General features: G+C 33.4%; 1 protein-coding gene across 1 annotated transcript in view; it reads left to right on the plus strand.

The window, feature by feature from the left end:
• Positions 1-22,263, plus strand: part of PRSS12 (serine protease 12) — a 62,197-nt gene that overhangs the window by 27,074 nt on the left and 12,860 nt on the right. The window contains exons 5-10 of the mRNA XM_006213915.3: positions 1,589-1,767; positions 3,504-3,645; positions 6,495-6,691; positions 11,010-11,151; positions 19,715-19,920; positions 21,816-21,894. Of these exons, the coding sequence (XP_006213977.2) occupies positions 1,589-1,767; positions 3,504-3,645; positions 6,495-6,691; positions 11,010-11,151; positions 19,715-19,920; positions 21,816-21,894 (945 nt within the window). The remainder of the gene's footprint in view (positions 1-1,588; positions 1,768-3,503; positions 3,646-6,494; positions 6,692-11,009; positions 11,152-19,714; positions 19,921-21,815; positions 21,895-22,263) is intronic.

Consider the following 22,263-nt stretch of genomic DNA (forward strand, 5'->3'; position numbering starts at 1 on the left):
TCTGGAGTTTATTTTTTGTTTCTGTTATGAGTTTGGGGTTAAATTTTATATTCTCTCTTATAGGTCCCTGGTTTTTTAATAGCATCTAATCTTGGCTCAGTGAATTATACCCACTGAAATTTTCTTTAATAGATCGTTTTCTTTCCTAGCGTTTATCTCGGGGCAAAGATCCAGGGAGGCTGTTAATCTGCCCTTCTCCTAAGCTTTCCTATCTGGCTTCCCCATGACCTACATTAGTCATCCTGTCTCCTCCTCCTCTGTTCTCCAACTTTCAGTGTTCTCTAAATCAGTTTCCATATTTGCTTTCATTAATCTCTTTCCTCTAGAGCAAGGGTCAACAAACTTTTTCTGTAAAGGGCCAGATCGTGAGTATTTTAGACTTTCCAGCTACTCAACTGTGCCTTTGTGTAGTGCAAAAGCTGCCACAGACAATAAGTTGGGAATGAGTGTGGCTTTGTTCCCATGAAACCTTATGTTTGGACAGTAAAATCTAACTTACATATGTGAAAATTACATTCTTGTTTTGGCTGTAAATTCTCAAGATAGTTATAATGTTATGAGAAAAGGGCAACTTAAGTAATGGGGAATAGATACAGTATCATTGAAAAACAAACTAAAAATAAAAATGTTCTAGTCTAAAAATTAAAAGGCTAAAGGGGCTGAAAATGCAATTTCTGAAGTCATTAATTACTTTGACAGGCAGTTACAATCTTCAATGAAATCTGGAATTCTAGAATATGGTACTTCTTTGAATAGTGGGAGAAGTAAATTTAGTACAATTAAATTTGAGTGAAGAGATATTTGGCGGTATTTTCAGAGAACTGAAAATAAGAGTGGCTTAAACAAGACAAGGGTTTATTTCTCTCTCAAGAGACCAGAGATAATCAGCTTATGGCTGGTATGGTGGTTCCACAGTCATCAGGGCCTCAGGCTCTTTCGTGCTTACTGTTCTTTCATTCTTAAGTGTGGTACCTTATGGACCAAGACAGCTTCTCAAGCTCCAGCCATCACCTCTGCCTTACAGTCAGCAGGAAGGAGGGAGTGGAACATAGATAATTCCTGGAAGTGATACATGACACTTTAACCTAAATACCTTAATTATCTAAAATGGGTACCGAGTTTCAGTTTGGGGTGATTTAAAAGTTCTGGAGATGGATGGTGGTGATGGTTGCACAACAGTGTGAATGTACTTAATGCCACTGAATTGTCCACTTAAAATGGTTAAAATGGTACATTTTATGTTATGTATATTTTAAAACAAACTATGTCAACTGGAAGGAAGAGAGGGTGGGAAATGTGATCTTATGCTGGAGAGCCATTGTCTTCCTAAAAATCTGAGGTTCCATTACTAATGAAGAAAAGGAGAGTAAATATTGGAGAATAACTAGCAGCCTTTGAAAGATTTCTTATGGCCAGAAATATAAAGGGCAACAAACAAAAAAACAAAAGAGAAATTGCACAAGTCGTATGTGACCTATGGAGTGAATTGATAAGGGGAAGTATGTATTAATCATGATTTTGGAAAGTATGGATTAATCATGATTTAACATTTGCTGGTAATAAAACATATGTTCTCATGTTTGTTCAGTGGCATTGCCAAAGCATGGAGTCAGGCGTATTTTGGGGAAGGAACTGGCCCAGTGATGTTGGATGAAGTGCGCTGCACTGGCAATGAGCTTTCTATTGAGCAGTGTCCAAAGAGTTCCTGGGGAGAGCATAACTGCGGTCATAAAGAAGATGCTGGAGTGTCCTGTACCCCTCTAACAGGTAGGAGTTCCACCCCACTAATCTACCAACTCTTGCCCCCAGCATCATTTGGGCTTACCTTCCCTTCTCCTCGGTTTAGGTAATATTACTGAATGAGCATACACATGAATCCCCCAAATAAAACTTTAAAATGCAATTGTACCTTAAAATGCTGTCTCCTTATTTCATAGATGTTTCTGAATTTTTGATTTAAGGCTACACTGTCCTCCTAAGCTAGATCAGAAAATATGATTTTATTGTAAGATATAGTACTCAATAGTCAAAATCAATGTAATGATAAATTTGGGGTATTAGGTATTATAAAAGTTTAGTCCATTTATCTGTTAACCTGCCTTGACTCTCAGAATGTATTTATAACTGGTAAAACTGTATGGATGGGATTATTATTTAAAGCACTTCATTAAAGAACCAAGTTACCTTTGCTGTGCTCAATATTCAGACTATTCCAAACTGTAGCATGCTTGTCAAGATACGTCATGTGTTACAAGATGGGTGTGTCTGAGTGCAAATGAGCATGTGTGAATGTACATATGTTTTAGGGGAAGAAGAGGGAAAAGGACAGGCAAGAGAAGTTGGGTCATTACAAATTCATTGTTTCTACAGTAAAAAGAGCTTGAAGAAAAAAATTTGGGGGTTTAATCTTACTTTAGGAAAATCAAATGAAGTACTTCTTAGGTCTTGTGAAATACTGAGGTTCTGCTTTTTTATTTACATAGTTCTATGTACACTGTTGTTTTTATTAGAATAGCACATTTATATAAGATAGAAATATAAAATTTATACCGGATTTTAAGCCAGAGCACTTCATCTTCTTGAGCCTCCATTTCCTCCTCTTTCAAATGAAGATAGTCTTGTCCTGTCATTGTAATGATCAAATAAGGTAACACTTTTGTAACAGTGCTTTGCAGACAGTAAAGTGTTACATTAATAAGTGTTTCTGTTGCTAGAAGACCTTCATTTACCTTAAGAGATCCCAGAGATTCATGAAAAGTATGACCTTAACACAGGATTATTCATACGTTTCATTTGGGGGCTTATCAGGTTATTTTGGGTGAAAATAGCTTTTAAATATACTTTTTGGGGAATAAATTTACTGTATTGTGTATCTGCTTCGAAGCTTTTTATGGGGTTCTCTGGAAATTATTCATTGAATTCACAAGATTCAAATTCAGATCTGTATTATCAGTAAAAGAACAAGGGTGAAGCATGTATCCCAGTTTTTATAATTCATGAATGCCTAAGGAATAATACATGCATTGCTATTATAAATCACTCTTTAAGCAGAACAGCTTATTCTGTCTTCATATTTCGGTGTTTTTTCCTTTGCAGTTAAAATTTTGAACTATTTCCCAATTACTGTGATTTTTTTACTCTTTAAATTTAAATGACTGGTATCGCTCATACTTAAAAAGATTGAAGCTATACGAAATTTCCTAACATTACTTAATCCAGGGAAATGTAAATAACTACCTTGAAATTATCAAAATATATTTTTCTACTTAGAAAGTAAGAGTACAAATAAAAAGGAAAGAATATTTGTTAGGATCAATATGTGTTATGACTTACTTCTGAAACACTCCAGTGATCTCGGATCACTGAGCGCAGTTCTAATGTAAGTTTAACAAAAGGCATAGAGAGAGATCTGAGTAGGGTGATGTTTCTCTTGAAATTAAAATATTGTTTTACCTTCTTTGGATAATTATTTGCTTAGTCTCTGTGTCTCCTTCTTGTCACAGATGGGGTCATCAGACTTACAGGTGGTAAAGGCAGCCATGAGGGTCGCCTGGAGGTGTATTACAGGGGACAGTGGGGGACTGTCTGTGATGATGGCTGGACTGAGCTGAATACATATGTGGTCTGCCGACAGCTGGGATTTAAGTAAGGTCCATTGTTATGAGGCAGCTAAATGCCAAGTTACATTTTTAAATGTCTCATTTTGTAATCCTTACTTGTAATTTCTGTCATACTAAAAATACATACATGTTCTCTATCACTATCTACCTACCTAGTTTCATGTCTACCTGTCTATATATGGAAGTTCAACAATTAAAAAAAAGCAACATTTTCTTTGATGATGAATAACCATATCTTGCTATTTATCTCATTTGCCTTTCCTACCACCACCCCTCTTCTTGGTTGGAGCCATGGATGACTTTTAGGTTCATTGTGTCTCTTCAAGTAAGACTGTATGCTTTGAATGCTCAGTTTTATTCTGATGCATCACTCCTACTGGATGGTGTTAGTACTGACATCACTGTGTCAGAAATCACAGAGAAGTCCAGTGTCAGATGCTTTGGTATTACATTATTTCCTTTCTCAGAATGGGCTGATAATTATCACTTTTATTTGAGAAAAACAGCTTTCTTGTCATGAGGTGACCTTTAGAACTCACCCTTGACCTCACTCTCTTAAAAACTGAGTATCACACTTTGGGCGCTATATTTCATGTCACACACAGTGCATTCCAGAGTAAAGACTTAAGTTGGTTGAAGTAACTGCAAATGATGCCTTTGAGCTAATATCTGAATGAAGTCCATGAATGCCCATTCTTTCTTGTTTTCCATATTTCTATGTCATGCTTGAAGTAATTGTCTCAAGCTTGAAAAAATGAACAAAATTATTTCATTTCAGCCTGAGATGGAGCCAGTTGCAAATATTTATTAAACCTTAGAAATACACTTTCATTTGAGCTAGGTATGACTATGTTTAAACATATGTCTTAAAATATGTAAAAGTAATATAAAATGTTAGAGAAAGGTTGGAAAATAAAGAAAAAAAACTACCCATAATTTTTCCATTCTTACACCACCATTGCTATAACTTTCGTATATAACTTTATAACAGCTCTAGTGTGGATATATAATTTTTCCATCCATGCTTTTTACTTTTAGATTACTACAGTCATAAGTTTTAATAACATAATAACTATTGAATGTTTATATCATAATTTACTTAGTTAATTTTTTCTGTTAAAAATAATGATATTATGAAGATATAGATGCATGTTATTGCACAATATTTTGAATTTGCATGGGCAATGCAGTTATAATTATCGAGTCAAGGGGTATGACATACCAGGCAAATAAATATGGATGTTTATAATGAATAAGAATTACTTAATAAATACTGTTTCATCTGTGAGTGAATCTCTGTTAGTTTGAGAACTGTATTCTGTTTTCACAAATTTAGAAAGATTCAAAAATATTATTATTTACTATTTACACATTTTTCCTTATTAATGAAAACAGTTGAGTGATACTGATTTTTTCTCCATATTTTACTTATTTTGGTTCACAAATACATTCAGTTTTTCTTGAATATACAAAATATCAGAACTTAATGGTTCTAAAAATGTTCTCAATAATATTTGATAAAAGTTCTAAACAATTGTGTAGAATTAGCTTGTGCTACATTTACATTTTAATTTACAGAGGAATTTCTGAAAAAAGAGTATACTCTTTTGGAATGAGAAAGAGGGTGAACTCTGGGTTTCTTTGTACAAATGAAATCTTGAAGTAAAATGACCTCTTGTTTTCTGTTGTTTAGTTGATATGGACAGATGGTAATCAGATTGATGCATTTTGTGGAAACATGGTGTAAGTTGAAAGTGATAGCAATATGGGATTTAGGATAATTAATTTTCTAGCTAAGACTTGATTAATCAGCAAAATAGTCTTAGGTTGACTAATTAAAAGTTGTATTGTTTTAATTTATTAAAATGTTCATCTCGCTTAATAAATGTAATAAATAAGTTCATGGGAAAACAATTAGGAAAATTCATGGGGAAATGATTAGGAAAACTCATCTTTCAGATGGGAAGATCTCTTCCTATTCTTCATACAGAAATAATTTTAAAAATCCAGTGATGGAAGTGATTGTTGTAATATGAGTAAGAGTTTAATTACATAGACTCGTAGAACTGAAAGACACTTTAATTACCTTTTGGCTCAGGGATTTCTGGAGGTTTGGATTTTACAGAACAAAAGAAAACAAAGTTGGGGGGAAGATGAATGAAGGTACAGACTGACTTAGTTATCAATATTTAATTTTGCAGATCTTTCCTGTTTCTACTGCATATATATTTATTATAATACATTTAGGTTTTTTTTAAATAATGCAGTGTTACAAATAAAGTCAATTGGAACACAAATATAATTTATAAACATTTAAAAAATCAGATTTATGTAATCTTATGAAAAGCTAAGAACATTGTCATTAATCTGATTTTGATGAGCTAAAGTCATGGATTCATCATGGATTGGATACAGTGCTTGAGAAATCACTGAACTAATACACATTTTTTTTGGAAGAGAGGATACCAAAGAAGCCTAGAGAAGCTAGTGAAATCAAATGAGCTCAGAGGGCTCTTCAGAGAGTGATATAAGACAAGTGTTCTCACTGTTTGGCCCACTGTGTTATTACCATGGTCAGGAATTTGAGGTTGATCTCTTTGTCTGCATTCTTTCTGGTGGGTTAAATTGTAGACAGAACACAAAAATAGATGAGGGAAAAAGGATTATCCATCCACTAGTTACCCATTCACTCAGTCAGAAATTGTTAAGATGATCAAAATAAATGATGGACCAAAAACTGCTCTGAGAACTGAGTTCTCAAGATAGGAGATAGGACAGATACCCTCTAAAGTCATGATGCTTACTTAAGTTGTTCCTTGTTCCTTGAAACAAGAGACAGCAGTTGTATGCACAGTGTTTATTATATTGCCACAGATATGGCAAACAAGCCTCTGCAAACTACTTTGAAGAAAGCACAGGGCCCATATGGTTGGATGACGTCAGCTGCTCAGGAAAGGAAAGCAGTTTCCTTCAGTGTTCCCGGAGACCGTGGGGAAGGCATGACTGCAGCCACGGGGAAGACGTTGGTATTGCCTGCTCTCCTGATGGTGATGGACACAGACTGTCTCTGGGTGAGGACCTGCTGCAACTTTAAAGCATTTCAGTAGCTACTGAGCCTCTATCCACTGGTCTGGAAAGTGGAGCATTTCTCATCTTTGGCTTTTTCTTAGTTTATTTCCCATAATACTCTAATTTTCAGTAATTTCCATGCAGAGAAAAATAATCTTTTGACTCTTTTTACCAATGTTAAAAATATCTACTCCTAATTTTTCTCTACCTATAAGCCCAAGTTTCTCACTAAAAATGTTTATAATCACATGTACCTGAAAGATGGAATAAAGAAGCTACAGTGTCTGTTCCCCCACTGATTAGTCACCTCTTCTGATTCTCATTTACCTTGAATTCTAATGAACTATTTGAGAAAAGATTAAAAAAAAAATTAGAAAGAAATGATAGCTCTCTGTCCTACCGCCCATGATTCATTTCTTCTTCAGTCCTGAGTCTTTGTCTGACATTGGTTGCCAGCCATCCAGTGCTCCTGTCCTAACCTAGATCTTTCAAGTTTCCCAGTGGGCTCCTTAGCTGGATTCATTGGAGTAAGTAGCCCACTATCTTTTTAAGGTAACCTGTAACTGAAATACCATCAGCATCCTTTATTACTTCCTTGTTCCAAATTTCTAGAGACTTACAGTCGGATAAAAGGTTAGCTCATCTAACAGTCTTGAATATTTATAGATAACTTTTTGTGAGCAGAGAGCAGCTACATGTCCTTGACAGACTTAACATCTGATGAGGAGGGCAGAATAAATATGAATGAAAAATATAGAGGGAGATTTTCAAAAGACTTGCCAGGGTACTACCATAGCTCTGCTTTCTATCTATGCAAGTATTTTTTTGGTGCACAGATGTTAGAATAACCACAGGTGGGTCTTTTCACTCAGGGTTGAAATCAACCCCTTTTGTTTACTCCTGTTTTGAGACTGTGAAGCTGGACTCTTCATGTTATAAAATAATGGAATGTGTAGAAACCCACAGTATCAACTCTTTGGTATACTGAAATCAGTCAGAGTATATAGTTGATTCCTCGTGTACTCTAAACTGTGAGACCACAATGACTCACTGCCCTGATCTAGCCTTGTGCCCAGTGGAAATGCAGCATTTCACCCCATCCCTTATAGGTCATGTTTCCAACTTTGTCTTTTTTTGTGTGTTCTCCTCCCTTGCTCCTTTCTTCTTATGGAGGGTTTATAATCCTCCCAGGATTATGTGATGAATGGTTACATGTGGTTTGGGGAGTTAGGGTTTATTTGCTAGAAACAGATCCTTTTAACGCCAGACATCAGGTGCTTGGATCATGGAGTGATCTCTGCAGGCACACTTGATAAGTACTCTAGGTGATAAAGTATTACAAATACTACACAAAATACCATAATCTGAGTTCTCTGAAGACCTGTATGGTTAAATATATGCATACAGTTAGGACAACTAATCCTTTCAGTTCCCCTAAAAATCTTTTTATTTCTAGGATTATAAATATATTTTTAAAAAATTTAAAAAGCTGAGGGTGATCATTATTAATAAAATATGGGATCATTATTATGAATCTATTTGATCCTAATTTTGGGGTATATCTATTAACTACTCATTTGTCTGAAGAACATGATATCGGAGCCAAATTATCCTTCTGGAATTGAATCAGATTACCACTTATTCACCCAAAGAGATCATTACTTTCTCACTTATCAAAAAGGACTGTATAATTAAAAGAGAAGCTTAGAGAAGAAGATCGTGGAATTGTGATATAAACAATAGCATTTTAAAAACAACTGAGATTTTTTTAAACTTCTTTGGCACTGTGATAATGAGCTGTTGGACTATTACAGTATTCAGCTATTTGAAGGGTAACTTGTAGACTTTAAATGTGAGTAAATTTTTCTCAAAATGAGTAATAGTTCAATAGATACTTTCTGTTTTTGGGTGTGTGGTAGATAGAATGCTCAAAAACAATACTGTAGGTCAGTAAAAGTAGTTTTAGTGAGAATGCAGTTAATGCCTATGTGAATTGGGGGAAATTTGTGGGATGGTAAATATGTGGATTTCTCATTTTAATATTGCATTAACTCTTAAGTTCAGAGTATTACATCTTAGCAGAGATTTCTTTCCCAGTGATATTGTCTCTTACTCAATTTTACAGCACAAAATTTGACTTTTTATTCACATTTATGCTAGATTTTATCTTTCTTCTAAGAAAAATATTATTTCCTTAATAATTATGTATTAAATCAATATTACAGAAAAATCAAAGTAAGTTATTGTAATCAAAGTTTGAAATATATAATTAAAGATACTGTATAACCATAGGACTGTTTAGTTTTCCCATGAAGTTTGTATTTATTTAAGATTTTAGAAATAAAACATGTGTATTATTATTGCCATAACAGAAAGAACTTAAACAGCAAGGTGGTATTGATAGGATGGCTTCTGTCATTCAGTTTCCCTTCAAGCATCGAAAATCCAATGAATTGATAAAATAAATGGCTAAAATTAGGTTTGGAAATATTGTATGTATTGTTTTCACACAGTATGCATCTTAGGCTTTAAAAATACTTTATCATTCTTATTTTTATATGACATATGAAAAACTGCCCATAAAACAACTAGGATAGAATGTGGAGGTCTAATTCCATGTGCATATGACTTTTTAATTTTGCACCAAAGATCCGAAAAATGTAAAAATTGAGAACTTTAGGAATTTCCTCTGTTTAAATTTTTTTTTGAGGATCACTTTTTCACCTTGCTCCACTTACAAAGACCCCTCAAATTTCAGATACAATAATAAGAAATGTGAAGTTTCAAATATACTGTGTTTTGTGACATCCCTAAAACATCAAGAATTTTAGCTAAAGTAAGCAGTGCATAGAGTCAGCACTCCGCAAACATTTGCTGATTTTAACTTTTCCCCGTTGATTCTACTATGATGCCTGTTCCACGAAGTGAGTGTAATCAGGAGCAGGAATTAGCCAGCAATTCTGCGGGCAACAAAGGAGAATCAAAGGCGTCAAAGTAGGACGTGTCCGTCTTGCCAACAGTATTTTCCTTCAGTGAAAAGAAAAGAATTTAGTGATTGTATGTGTTGGTTTAAGCACATACTGAATCATACTTTGTTCATTAGCTGCTTCCTTCACCTGCTTAGTTCTGATAATTTCACCATGTTTGATTGTATTCCCTAAATCCTTATCAGTAAACCTTAGGGGCCTCAAAGCTGGAGACCTTTCTAGTAACTGGGTAATCTAAAGTGTGTATATTAGTTGGCTTCGGTTTCTGTGACAAAGTATCCACAGACTGGGCTTCTTAAACAATAAGTATTTGTTGTCTCACACTTCTGGAAGCTAGCTGTCCAAAATCAAGTTGTCCACAGGGTGAGTTCCTTCTGAAGGCTGAGAGGGAAAGATCTGTTCCAGGCCTCTCTCCTTGGCTTGCAGATGGCCGTTTTCTTCCTATGTCTCTTCACATCATCTTCCTTCTGTATAGCTCCGTGTACAAATTGGATTAGGGCCCACTCCATATATTACCTCACAATTCAACCCATGACAGTATGCAAGTCATAGTGAGAGTTTTTAATTAAACAAAACCGTATTTATTGGTGTCGACAGAGATGTGTGAAAAACTCAATGACAAATCACTTCATTTGCATAATTTAGATAAACCCCAATTTGCTAGAGATCAGTCTTAACTTTCACATCTTAGTAGTTTTTTGGACTTAAGCCCTTCCTTTGGAATCAATCATAAATAGGAAGTCTGAGATGGAAATTGTCCTTGTTGGTGCTTGCTTTTCTTTTCTTTTCTTTTCTTTTCTTTTCTTTTCTTTTCTTTTCTTTTCTTTTCTTGTCTTGTCTTTCATCATTCAAGTTACTTGTACATGCAGGGGTGTATCTAAAAATCCTAAAAATTCTTCCTAAAAATCCTAGTTTTGAAGTATAAATTTCTAGCTGTGTTCATGGATAAATGAGTAGATATAGAACAAAAACAACTCCAAGTTAATGTCTTTTATTGTCTAGAAGTTAGGGGTAGTAATACAATTCACAGTTTTACAGTGCTGTTTATTCATTTATTCAGCAAACAGCTATTACATGTTCTCTATTATGCCAGGCACTGTTCCAAGTGCTGGGAATACAAAGTTGAGCAAGGTCAGCACTCTGACCTCAAGGCTCCAAAAGATATTGCAAAAGTAGATACAGTTTTTTTTTTTAATGGATATTCTCTCTCTCTCTAACTGCTCAGCTGATTTTTAACTCATTTAAAAAATAAGTAGTGTTTTATAAAGTCTCTTATGCTTTAGCATCAGTTTGCTTGCTTTGGCTTTTCTAATGCCTTTGAATCATGACTTAGGTTTTCCTATCAGACTGATGGATGGAGAAAATAAGAAAGAAGGACGAGTGGAGGTTTTTATCAATGGCCAGTGGGGAACAATTTGTGATGATGGCTGGACTGATAAGGATGCAGCTGTGATCTGTCGACAGCTTGGCTACAAGTAAGGGAAACCTAATTATTTGCAGTCGTTACTTGATGAACGTTTCTGAGTTTTCACTCTTGTCCTTGCCAAAAGTTAATATGATTCAATGGAAAATGCTGGCAGCATGCTGATTTGATTCAGAATTATAAAGAAATATTACGTAGTAAATATCTAAATTTTTCTATTTTCTCATAAGAAGTATATACATTATGTTAGTCAAGAAATGTAGCTTTTGTCTAATAATAAACAGTCTGATAACACTTGACTATTCATAATACTCCTCTGTCAGCCAGAGGTGTTAACCTTTATTCTGTGATTTATGTTTCAACACAGTAGCCCTTTGAGGGATTCTGCAATTACTGAAATTACTGTTGGTTATTGTCACTTGCAGTAATTATATCCTATAAAGTCACTGTGAACGCTGAATTAGGAAATACTGAGCCATTGCTTCTAGAGCTGAGTTGAACCAAGGGATGTTCTGCCTTTTTGTTTTAGCTCTTGTGATTACAAGCAATTGTCCTTTTTGCAGTCTGCTGGTGCCTTTTTTTTTTTTTTTTGTGCCTTTTTGTTGATGAGTTCACTGTTTAAAATAACCCTCTGGTGTTTTGCTGAAGTGCTTTCTATCATTCCTGAATGAAGGAAGGCTGTGACTGCCTTAAGGGGAAAATAAGTGTGTTAGAAAGGCTTCATTCAGGCATGAGTTACAGTGCGGAAAAACATAGCACTAAATAAACTGGGAAAAGGACCCTTGTTTCCAGTTTGAGAGCTGAAGTCAAAAGGCAGTTGATCTCCTTTTGAGAACTCAACTGGGCAACTCTAGTGTTTTGAGACTTTACCCATGTCTGCAAATGACCATGAAAACTCTGATTTTGGAGCAGGAAATATATGGAACATGGTACAGTTTAGAGGATTATGAAATTTGAACTAATATACATAAATTGCCTAGCTCATAGTGTATTACTAGTAGCAATTTGGATTTTAAAATGTATCCTTAATTATGCATCTATGTGTATCTTAAGTATTGATACATTTAACTGGTTATTCTTTTGCTGAAGACATCTTTTTTTAAAAAAGAATACATCTTTATTTTTGAAAGTATTTCTATTTTAATGAAAGTTCAAATGTTTTTTTCTAAAGTTTTAAGTCAAGGATTGTTTTTGGTTGCTGAGATACTACTTCAATGTACTGCTCAGTTTTGGACCTGGTTGCAGTTCTAATTGTCTTCTGGTCAATGTGTCCATTATTTGTAATACAGATTTTCAGTATTCAAAATTGGTGGTGTGTAGAGGGGAGGGAATAGCTCACTGGTAGATTATGTGCTTAAGGTGCACAATGTCCTGGGTTCCATCCCCACGACTGCCACTAAATATATAAACAAACAAACAAACAAACAAACCTAATCACACCCCCCCCAATAAACATACAATTTCTAAAAAATAAATAAATAGCCCCCAAAATTGGTGGTATGTGGGGTAGTAGACGAAGGTAGGAGAAGTCTGCATTAGATGCCTAGGTGAATTTAGTCAGCAATTTAAGTTTCCTTTTTTGCTCACTGTATTTCTAACCTTGTTTCCTCCATTTGAAAAAAAAATTATTATTCTTACATTACGTTCCCAGTGAATTTCCTTACCTAAAATCATTCATTAAAGTATATTGCTGCTCGAGACTGGTATTTTGGCTTACTTGTATTTTTATTTTTTTGATAGTGGTGATTCAGGACACCTGGTATTACCTTTGGAAACATGAAGGAAAATAGGAAAGGAAAGATCACAGTTGATCCTTGACTTGTGTGTCTAAGTCATGCTTAAGGAGAGAAAAAGTCTGTAAGAATATTAATCAATGCATTTTCACTTTGTTTTCTTTATACATTTTTCATTGCTTTTTTACTTATCATTTAGTCCATTTTATAATCAACTCAAATAGTGAATTTAGGTGAGAAACAACCTAGATTAAGTGGACAAAGTTTGTAGCAATTTTCAATAATATTTCTGTAACTATTATCAAGAAAAGCAAAGAAGATCTTAACTTTGTACTTGCTTTTTAAAATAAAGCCTCTTAATAAATCAGTAATTTAATGTTACTATAACAAATTGAATAGTCATCTTCTAGTGTACAATCTACAGTTTGCCATCAAATAGTATTTACGAGAATCATTTATATATTTGATCAGTCTAAATATACTTGAATGTCTTTATAATTTCCCACTGAGGGGAAATGGAATTTTATATAAGAACAATTATGTTCAATATGTTTTATATATGTATATAAATATTTTACATATAAGAGTTAAATATAATTGTAAATAGCTATGTGATTAGACTGAGACTCTTTCTCCATGCCAGCTTTGAATTATTAAAAATCTTTAATAAAGCATTTGTTCGTAGAAATCAATCCAGAAAACTTTGAAGCTGTCAAAAGGCTTGTGCTTTATTAATAAGAATTCCAGAGGCCTGTCCCTCAGCCAGCCATATCACACTTGAGGATTAGTCCTTGGAAACACTGAGAATCAAAATAGCATTAGAAAGCTTTCCCATAATGGGAGAAACAGAAATGAAGTAATGAATACCAGGAACGTGAATGGTAACTAATATAGATATATTTAGAGTGAACAGAAAGTAACAGGCACTCTTTAATGATCTATTACATAATGTCTGACAAAGTCTAGCACATGAGCACATTGTTTTTAGAGGGTTGAGAGAGAATGTGTTTGTATCAGTAAACCTTGTTAAGACAGACTAGCTATGATGAAAATTCCATTCTATTTGAACTTTGTGTGAATCCATTAGCATATATTTCAATATAACATTGTTCTTGGACTGTGTATTTTTTAGAGTAGTATCCTTTAGAAGAATTTAAAAAATAATGTACCTTATTGTTGTCGTAAAGACCTAAAATTAAGTATAACTTCTATCTTACATTTAAATAGCTTCAGAGAAGTTAATTTCTGGCATGTTTGTATATGACATTTAAAAATAGAACAGTTATATCATCTTTTAATTATATCCAATAAAATAGAAATATCATAGTGCTTTGATACTCTATCATTCACTTAAAAAATACATGAACAGGTTCTTCTTTGATGTTCACAAATTTTACATAGTTCATTTTTCTCCTTGAAATTGTGTTTTAAATTTTCTTTCCGCACATAATCCTAATGTTATTATGCTTTTAAAAATGTGTGTGTGTCTGAGTACACACATGAGGAGAGCAAGAGAGAGAAATTAGTTCTTCTAACAAGTTCCTGTTAGGATTTGATGGTTTCTCGTACACAACTAATTAAAAACAACAACAAAAAATAAAATTTGATAAATAATTATTAAACATAAGGAAGAAAAGTTGACCAAAGCTCCTATTTCTTAGACTTAGATAGGTTGGGTTAAAGGAGGCTTCATTGCTATCATTTATTTTGAATTGTTCTTTTGGCCACTTTAGAGGCTTTTAAATCTGGGAACAGTACCCTGTGATCAGATAGAATGAGTGAAAGAGGTGCCTTTCTTTTGTGAAATGGGAAAAGGGAAAGTTTGACAGAGAGGTTGATCTTGACTTTAGCAAGACCAGTTTTAGGAGAGAATACACATAGATTTTCTTGATCTGCATATCGGTTCCTGTAAAGCCCTTACATCCCTTGGAAAGTCATCATCTACTCCTAGGAGCCCTTAATACCCAGTTTAACGACTAATGTATTAGAGCGTATTGTCTTGTGGAAATTCTCAGCTGTGAATTACTGCATGCGTGTAGCCCACCGAGAAGTCCTTTCCCTTTTATGTACAGATGACAGAGTCCTTAATTATTTTTTAAAAAGTCAAAGAAAAATTTATTAGATTTCACTATATCATTGAGAATGTCTTTAATTATGCACTTTTGTTAGTTAACAATGTTCTCAACTTGTCATGTATCTAAAGTGATACATAGTCTATACATTGATTGGTAAATTGCTAAGAAATCATCCTTTTGTTTTATTTAATGAGTCTAATTTTATTTTCTACCAGTTTACTTCCACCCGTCATCTACTTTTACGCTATTTATCATGCTGTGTTGTCTGTTCTTTGTGTAACCTTCTGTTTTTTGAAGGTTGCAAGCAATCTAATTTTCTATTTTCTTTCCTTGCTTTCTCTAGTGGTTTGGAATTTCAGCATTCTTATTGTTTTACTAGGAATTCTCTTTAAATTTTTAGCAAACATGCTGGCGTATTTTCTTACCCATTTCAAAAACTTCCCTTTTCTGAAAAATATCAAGACATTTAGCATGCTGTTAGTTACTTTCTACCTCTGCTCATTCTCACTCCCCAAGCTGACGGGAATCATCTAGGATTAGTTTCAGGATGCTATTAATTTTTAATTTTCTTCACATTATGCCTATTTGAATTTCAGGTTGCTTACATTTACATGCACATATCAGCAACTATTTGCATTGTAAAAAAGATTAATAAAATAGCACTCTGGCAATTCCAATTAAAAAAAAGGAGAGAATACAGGTAGACATTAGAGAAAAGGCATATAAGCACAAATACACAGAAGGTTAAAAAAATTGTCGAGTACTGTGAACTACTTTTAGTTAATGAATTTGGAAATCTAGATGAAATGAACAATTATCTCGGAAACTACATTTTCAACAAAAATATAATTATAAAAATTGATAAAAAAGATAGGAAGGAATGACCACAGAAGAAATGACTCTGACTTTTTGCTGGAGAGTTTTGACCAATCTTTAAGACAGATGGTTTCGAGTTATATAAATTATTGTAGAGCAAAAGAAGAAAAAAAGATGAAAATCTTTCCATTCATTTTATGAGGCTAATATAACTTTGTTTCAAGACTAGACAAGATAGGTACACATATGCAAAAGAAAACTATCCCAATCTCATGAATCTACATTAAAAATTCTAGGTGGGTATGGTACAGCTCAGTGACAGAGTGCATGCCTAGCATGCATGAGGTCCTGGGTTCAGTGCCCAGTACCTCCATTAAATATATAAATAATAAACCTAATTACCCCACTACCACTAAAATTTAAACAAAATATTAGCAAATTTAATTCAGCAGTGTATTTAGATAACAATACCACAAACAGAGTCTATTGCAAGTATAGAAGAATGTTTTGAGCTGAGGCATTCAGTAGACATATTAGAGTGTGTTGTTTATAAATGAAAACAAATATGAGCATCTTAATAATTTTGAAAAGATACAATAAAAATCTGCACTCCTTCATCACATCCCTTAGGAAGCTGAGAATAAAATAAAACTACTTTGACTCTATATCACAGACAAGCATCAAATAGGAATAAAATAAGTGTACCTGCTATTACTGTAATGACTCAATATTGTCTGGAGCTCCAATTTCATGAATCATTAAGAATTGAGGTATTGGTATTAAAGAAAAAGCCAAAACTGTTATATGACTAATATGATTGTTCACCTAGGAAACCCCAGAGAAACAACTGGAAAGACACTAGAGCTAATGTTTATTAATGCAACAATATAAAATATAAATGTTTTTAAAAAAGCAATAGTGTTCCTATATGTAATGGAGAAAATAAAAATAAAAAAAAATCTCATTTATAGAAGATTCAAAATTAAAAAAAAATAAGGAATAAACTTCACAAGAATTGAGGTCTATGTGAAAAAAAAAACTAAATCTTTCCTAAAGCTAGAAGACTTCGTAAGTGATACACCACAACCCTGAATGGGAAGACAAAATAGAAATTAATCTAAACATTGAATGAGGTGCTATCCTCCTAGAGATCTTTTGTTTTTCTTGATGTGGGTGTTGGCTGGCTGGGGAGGGTGACTTGACCTCCAAATTCACCTGAAATCAAATTCGTGTGATGTTGGCGCAGGAGTAGGCAAAGACATCAATGATGCCAACTACAGCGGTGGTTAACAGTCTCGGTTGTTCATTGAAATCATTTTGGGATTTAAAAAATATTACCCATGTCTGGCCCCACTCCCACTTTACTTGAGGTCGTAATGCTACTTTAATTGACATCAGGTTGGGGTCAGGTTTTGCTTTATTTTAAAAGCTCCCAAGGTAATTCTAACGTGTAGCTAATTACTAAACTATAAAGACCAAGAAATGGCTTGGGTACTTATGTGCATAGTAAATAAGTAAATTAAAAAGCCCTTTAAATCAGTAGGAAGTTACTGGGACAACTACTTTTGGGCCCAAAATAAAGCTAGATCCTTTATTAACACTAAACAGAAATATATACCAGACAGATGAGAACTCTGATAGACAAAGTAAAACAGAAAACACCTTTTTAAAAATTGTTACATTTTAATTATAACATTTCAGATGTATAATTTGCTTTCCAAAGATGTGCCCTGTATTTAACAGTATATATCCAGAACACTAAAAAATGTTTATACCTGTTGAATAAAAATTCCACTTCTGGGAAGAAATCTCAGCTGTCCACCAAGATTTTATATAAGGATGTATATAATTATAAGAAATCTAAAATTTTAAAAGTCAGTGTGCAACAGTAGGGAAATAAATTCTATTTTTTCTGCACTAAAGTTTGATGCAGAACCACCTGCATAAGAATCTCCTGGGGCTTGTTAAATACTAGATCTAAGACCTACTTAGTTTGAGATCCACTAATTTGTACAAAGAATTTTTTTAACCATTAAAAATTATAGTTAGTATTTTCCCCATAAATGTGTACCTAAATATTAGCAGTGTGTTGGGATTTTTTTATACTTTTATTTTGCAAATTTGATAAAATGAGCTTTTATTACTTATAAAGCTATTAAAAGAGTTTTGTATAAAAAAGGATTTACTTCAAGAGTACCTTTAGAGTCACCTGTTGGGGACAGGGATCTTGCATGACCGAGCATTTCTGATGGGTTAAATCTTATTTTTACTTGTAATTATGTCATAGTAGCAGTTACCAATACAGAAGAAATGACAGGGTGTACTTTTGAATTTATTTATTTTTTGTTTGGTTTTTCTTTTGGAGGGGGAGGTAATTAGGTTTACTTACTTATTTACTTTTAGAGGAGGTACTGAGGATTGAACCCAGGCCCTTGTGTATGCTAAGCATACACTCTACCACTCTCCCATAACGGGGTATATTTTTGAAATGAATGTGCTGCCAACTACAAGCATGTGAGGCCAAGTCTCATTGCTGAAAGGGGATTATTCAAGCAAATTCCTCAGATAATCCATATCAATAAACTACTTTGCCTGAGTTCCTTGCATAACTGTAAGGAAAGTATACTAACCTTATCTTCATTAAGTAGAATCTATTTTGATGTTAGAAATCTGGTCCAAATTGTCAGTTTTAATAAGACAGTTTCTTTGATTTAAAACTTGTCTTTTGCCTGTTTTTCTATCGGGTTGTTGTTTTTTTTTATTTTTTAAATGAGATTTGATAATTATTTGTATATTATATGCTATTCCCCTCTATTAGAGAATGTATTCACCAGCAAATATATATGTAAACATGTATTGCAAATATACTCATCAACTTTTATATTTGTCTTTTCACTTTCCTTTGGGTGGTTTTTATCAAAGTGGCGTTCTTAATTAAATTTTTTTTTTGAAATTTATCAGTCTTTTAATTTAAGATATTCCATCTATGTTTTGTTTAATAAATCTTTCCCTAATGAGGTTATAAGGACAATTTTCCTATAATTCAAATCTTGAAACCTTACCATTCGTAATTACGCATTAACTGATCAGGAATTGAGTTTCGAATATGGTATTAGTTTGAAATAACTCATTAAAAAGCTTTTGTTTTTAGATATCTAAAGAGAAGTAATATATTATTTTAAAAAACAGAAAAAAAAAGCTTTTACCAAAAGTAAATAATTTATTAATGATTTCTGGTTTTCTCTTCCTCAGTTAAAAATTGTACTTTTTTACTTCTAAAACAGGCTTTAAAATTCTTAGCTCCCTAAGTAATTATTTAATTCTCATTATTTTCTTGGAAATATTATATCAATTTTAAGAGAGTATTATGCTCAGGAAGGGAGTAGAAAATTTGGAGACAATTTTTTTCCTGCTTAAACTAGGGTTCAAGACTACATGAATTTTTTGTTTGTTTCTTATTTTTCTGTTTAAACATTTTTTATTAAAATTTTTTATTGAAGTATAGTCAGTTTACAGTGTTGTATTAATTTCTGATGTACAGCATAGTGATTGAGTTGTAACACATATATTTTCCTTTTCATATTCTTTTTCATTATAGACTATTACAAGGTACTGAATATAGTTCTCTGAGCTGTACAGTGGGACCTTGCTGGTTCATCTATTTTATATAGAGTATCTGCAAATCCTGAACTCCCAATTTATCCCTCCACCCCCTCTTACTGTGACTTTTTCACATGCCATTAAGTATGACATTCTAAGCAGAAGCTAAGATGTAATCAAGAGGCTGTGGGTTATGAAAACAAAGAATGTGTAGTTATTATCTCTCTTTAGCTTTTCTTAACAGTTATGAAATAAATGTTTTTTAAGCACATATAGATATAATTTCAATGTATAAAAGTTAAGAAATAATAGAATGAGAATATATGCTGTGATTTATTCAAATGTATGATTGACTTGATTCTCCACATCCTCAAGAATGCTCTGTTTCCAGGGGTCCTGCCAGAGCGAGGACCATGGCTTATTTTGGGGAAGGAAAAGGACCCATCCATGTGGATAATGTGAAGTGCACAGGAAATGAGAGGTCCCTGGCTGACTGTATCAAACAAGATATCGGAAGACACAACTGCCGCCACAGTGAAGATGCAGGAGTTATTTGTGATTATTTTGGCAAGAAAGCATCAGGTAACAGCAATAAAGGTAAGCCTTCTGGGGCCTCTACAAGTCAAAGAACACTAATCCTCACTTTATTATTGTAAACAGTATTTTGATAACAAACATCCCCTTTTGTAAGAATATATTCAGACCCTTGTTCCTCCTGCTAGTTATTTGGAGACAGTGGCTCTTGACAAAAACTTGCCTAGGTGAGACTTACAGAGAGAGCAGGGTTCAGGGCAAAGAGTGAGTTTACAGGATTTTGTAATCTCTGGGATTGCCGCCTTTTGACATTTTCAGTCATTTCTAAACCTTCCATCTTTGAATATAATAAAACTGTCAAACTTGTTAGTATCCTTGAAGATTCAGAATTGATATTTACATCATGAAAAGAAAGAAAGTAATGAAAATTTAAAGATGAATCATAGAAAGGCACTTCTGCTCTTACTAGTATCGTAAACAACAGGGATAATTTTAAAATTCATTGCAAAAGAAATTATTTTTTGTAGGTTTTATTCTCAGATTTTATAAGGAAAATGAGAAGTAATCTTTAATATAATATAGTAATGAATGTTTCATACTTATATAAATAGTGGAGTTAAAAGCTCTGAGTTCAATTTTTATAAAACAAATAAATACTGCTTTAAACAGAAAAGGGAAAAAACTAGCTATTTGGAAAAGTCTATGGTTATATTTTATGAAAAGAACAATCACTTATGTGGATTGAAAGTTCACAATTTTGATATATAAGATTTTCTTAAAATCAAATGCATCTATATCTGAGCATTCTTTTTCTGTCATCTTTTAACAACCATTAAAGACAATGCAATAAATAAGTTGGATGTTGTTAATATGATTCTTCACTATCTGAGTGTCTTTTGAGTATAGAGAATACTTTCAACCCTTTATGCTTTCTGCTTTGTTTTATATATAAATATTTATATGTATATTAAATAGCTATATAATAAATTTTACTTGGTAAGTCAGTTTTTTCTAAGTACTGATTATAACTTAATTTATTAAATGTCCTTCAATAATTTAAACTACAGTCACAAAGTGAGCATAACTAATTTTTGGGGCTATGTAAAATTTCTTAAGCAGTAGAGAAACATAAAGATTCAATCATTGTACATTTTTTTACCGTATTTCTATGTAAACCTATTTTAAAGTATGAAATGCCGAGTTTATTCTCACGTTATTAATACACTTGTTTTCCTAGACTTGTAGCAATACGTGATATCTTTCCATGGTCCTAATGTTTCCATTTGTCAAGTAAAAATATTTCATCTTAGACCAGCTGAATTACTGAATCTGGCTTATTAACTCGTTGATTTTGGGTGGAGGCTTAACACCTAGTAACTTCTATGAAGTGATTCAAACTCAAGCCATTGGTTATTGGTCATCTGCCTTAAATACAGTCTGCCACTTACACTGGCTTAGTCAAGCCTTTCTATATATCAGTATGCTCTGTGAGTAAATGTAAATTTATCTCAGAATTCCACCCTGGGAATATACTCTGCTCCTCTGAGTTACATTTGTTTATGGCTTGGAAGAGTGCTGTCTGTGAATTCAGAGCGTCATTGCCTCTGGTAGCCCTCTTGTTTTGTTTCGCATTTCTGAACTGCCGGACAGTCTGTATAATCAGCAGAGGAGGAGGTGCGGGTACCCATAAGGATGATGTACTGGATGGGGCCCCACCATTCAGCAGCCTGTTAGACCTCTTCAGAGCTGATTGTGGAAAACCTCAGAAAGTTCCTTGTCTACTTGCAGGTCATCATTACCTTGGTTAAATGAAAAAAACAGTTTTAATTTTTATTGTAAGGATTTGAAGAGAGAAGGCATTTTAAACTTGAGGAAGAAGCAACAGGGGATTGTGTTGCTTGTCTTTACCCCACTGTGAGCAGTATGCAAGTTTGATTAAAAACCTCTTTCTGCTTCAGAGTCCCTGTCGTCTGTTTGTGGTTTGAGATTATTGCACCGTCGGCAGAAGCGGATCATTGGTGGGAAAAATTCTTTACGGTAAAAGCTTCTTCAGAGGAGATTTTCTGTATTACAGAGTTATTTATATACATACCAGGTTATGAACTGGGGGGCTTTCTACTATTAAATAAGGTATTTTACTTATTTTATTTCCTAAATTAAATACAGATTACACTGAGAATTTCACCATCCTTGGCTTATGTTTGCTTTTTATAGACTCTGTTCTTCAAATCACTATTCCCTGATTTATGAGATGGATGGGTTGCTGAAAAGTTGTATGTCAGAAACAAACTAATTTAACAGGATGTCTGAAAAAAATGTTTAAGTACAAAATTTATTTAGTTAAGAATATAGTTGTCTTGGACTTGACTTATTTTAACGTAATTTTTTAATTTATTGAATTTACTA

Source organism: Vicugna pacos, chromosome 2, assembly GCF_048564905.1.
Source record: "Vicugna pacos chromosome 2, VicPac4, whole genome shotgun sequence".
Classification (NCBI taxonomy): domain Eukaryota; kingdom Metazoa; phylum Chordata; class Mammalia; order Artiodactyla; family Camelidae; genus Vicugna; species Vicugna pacos.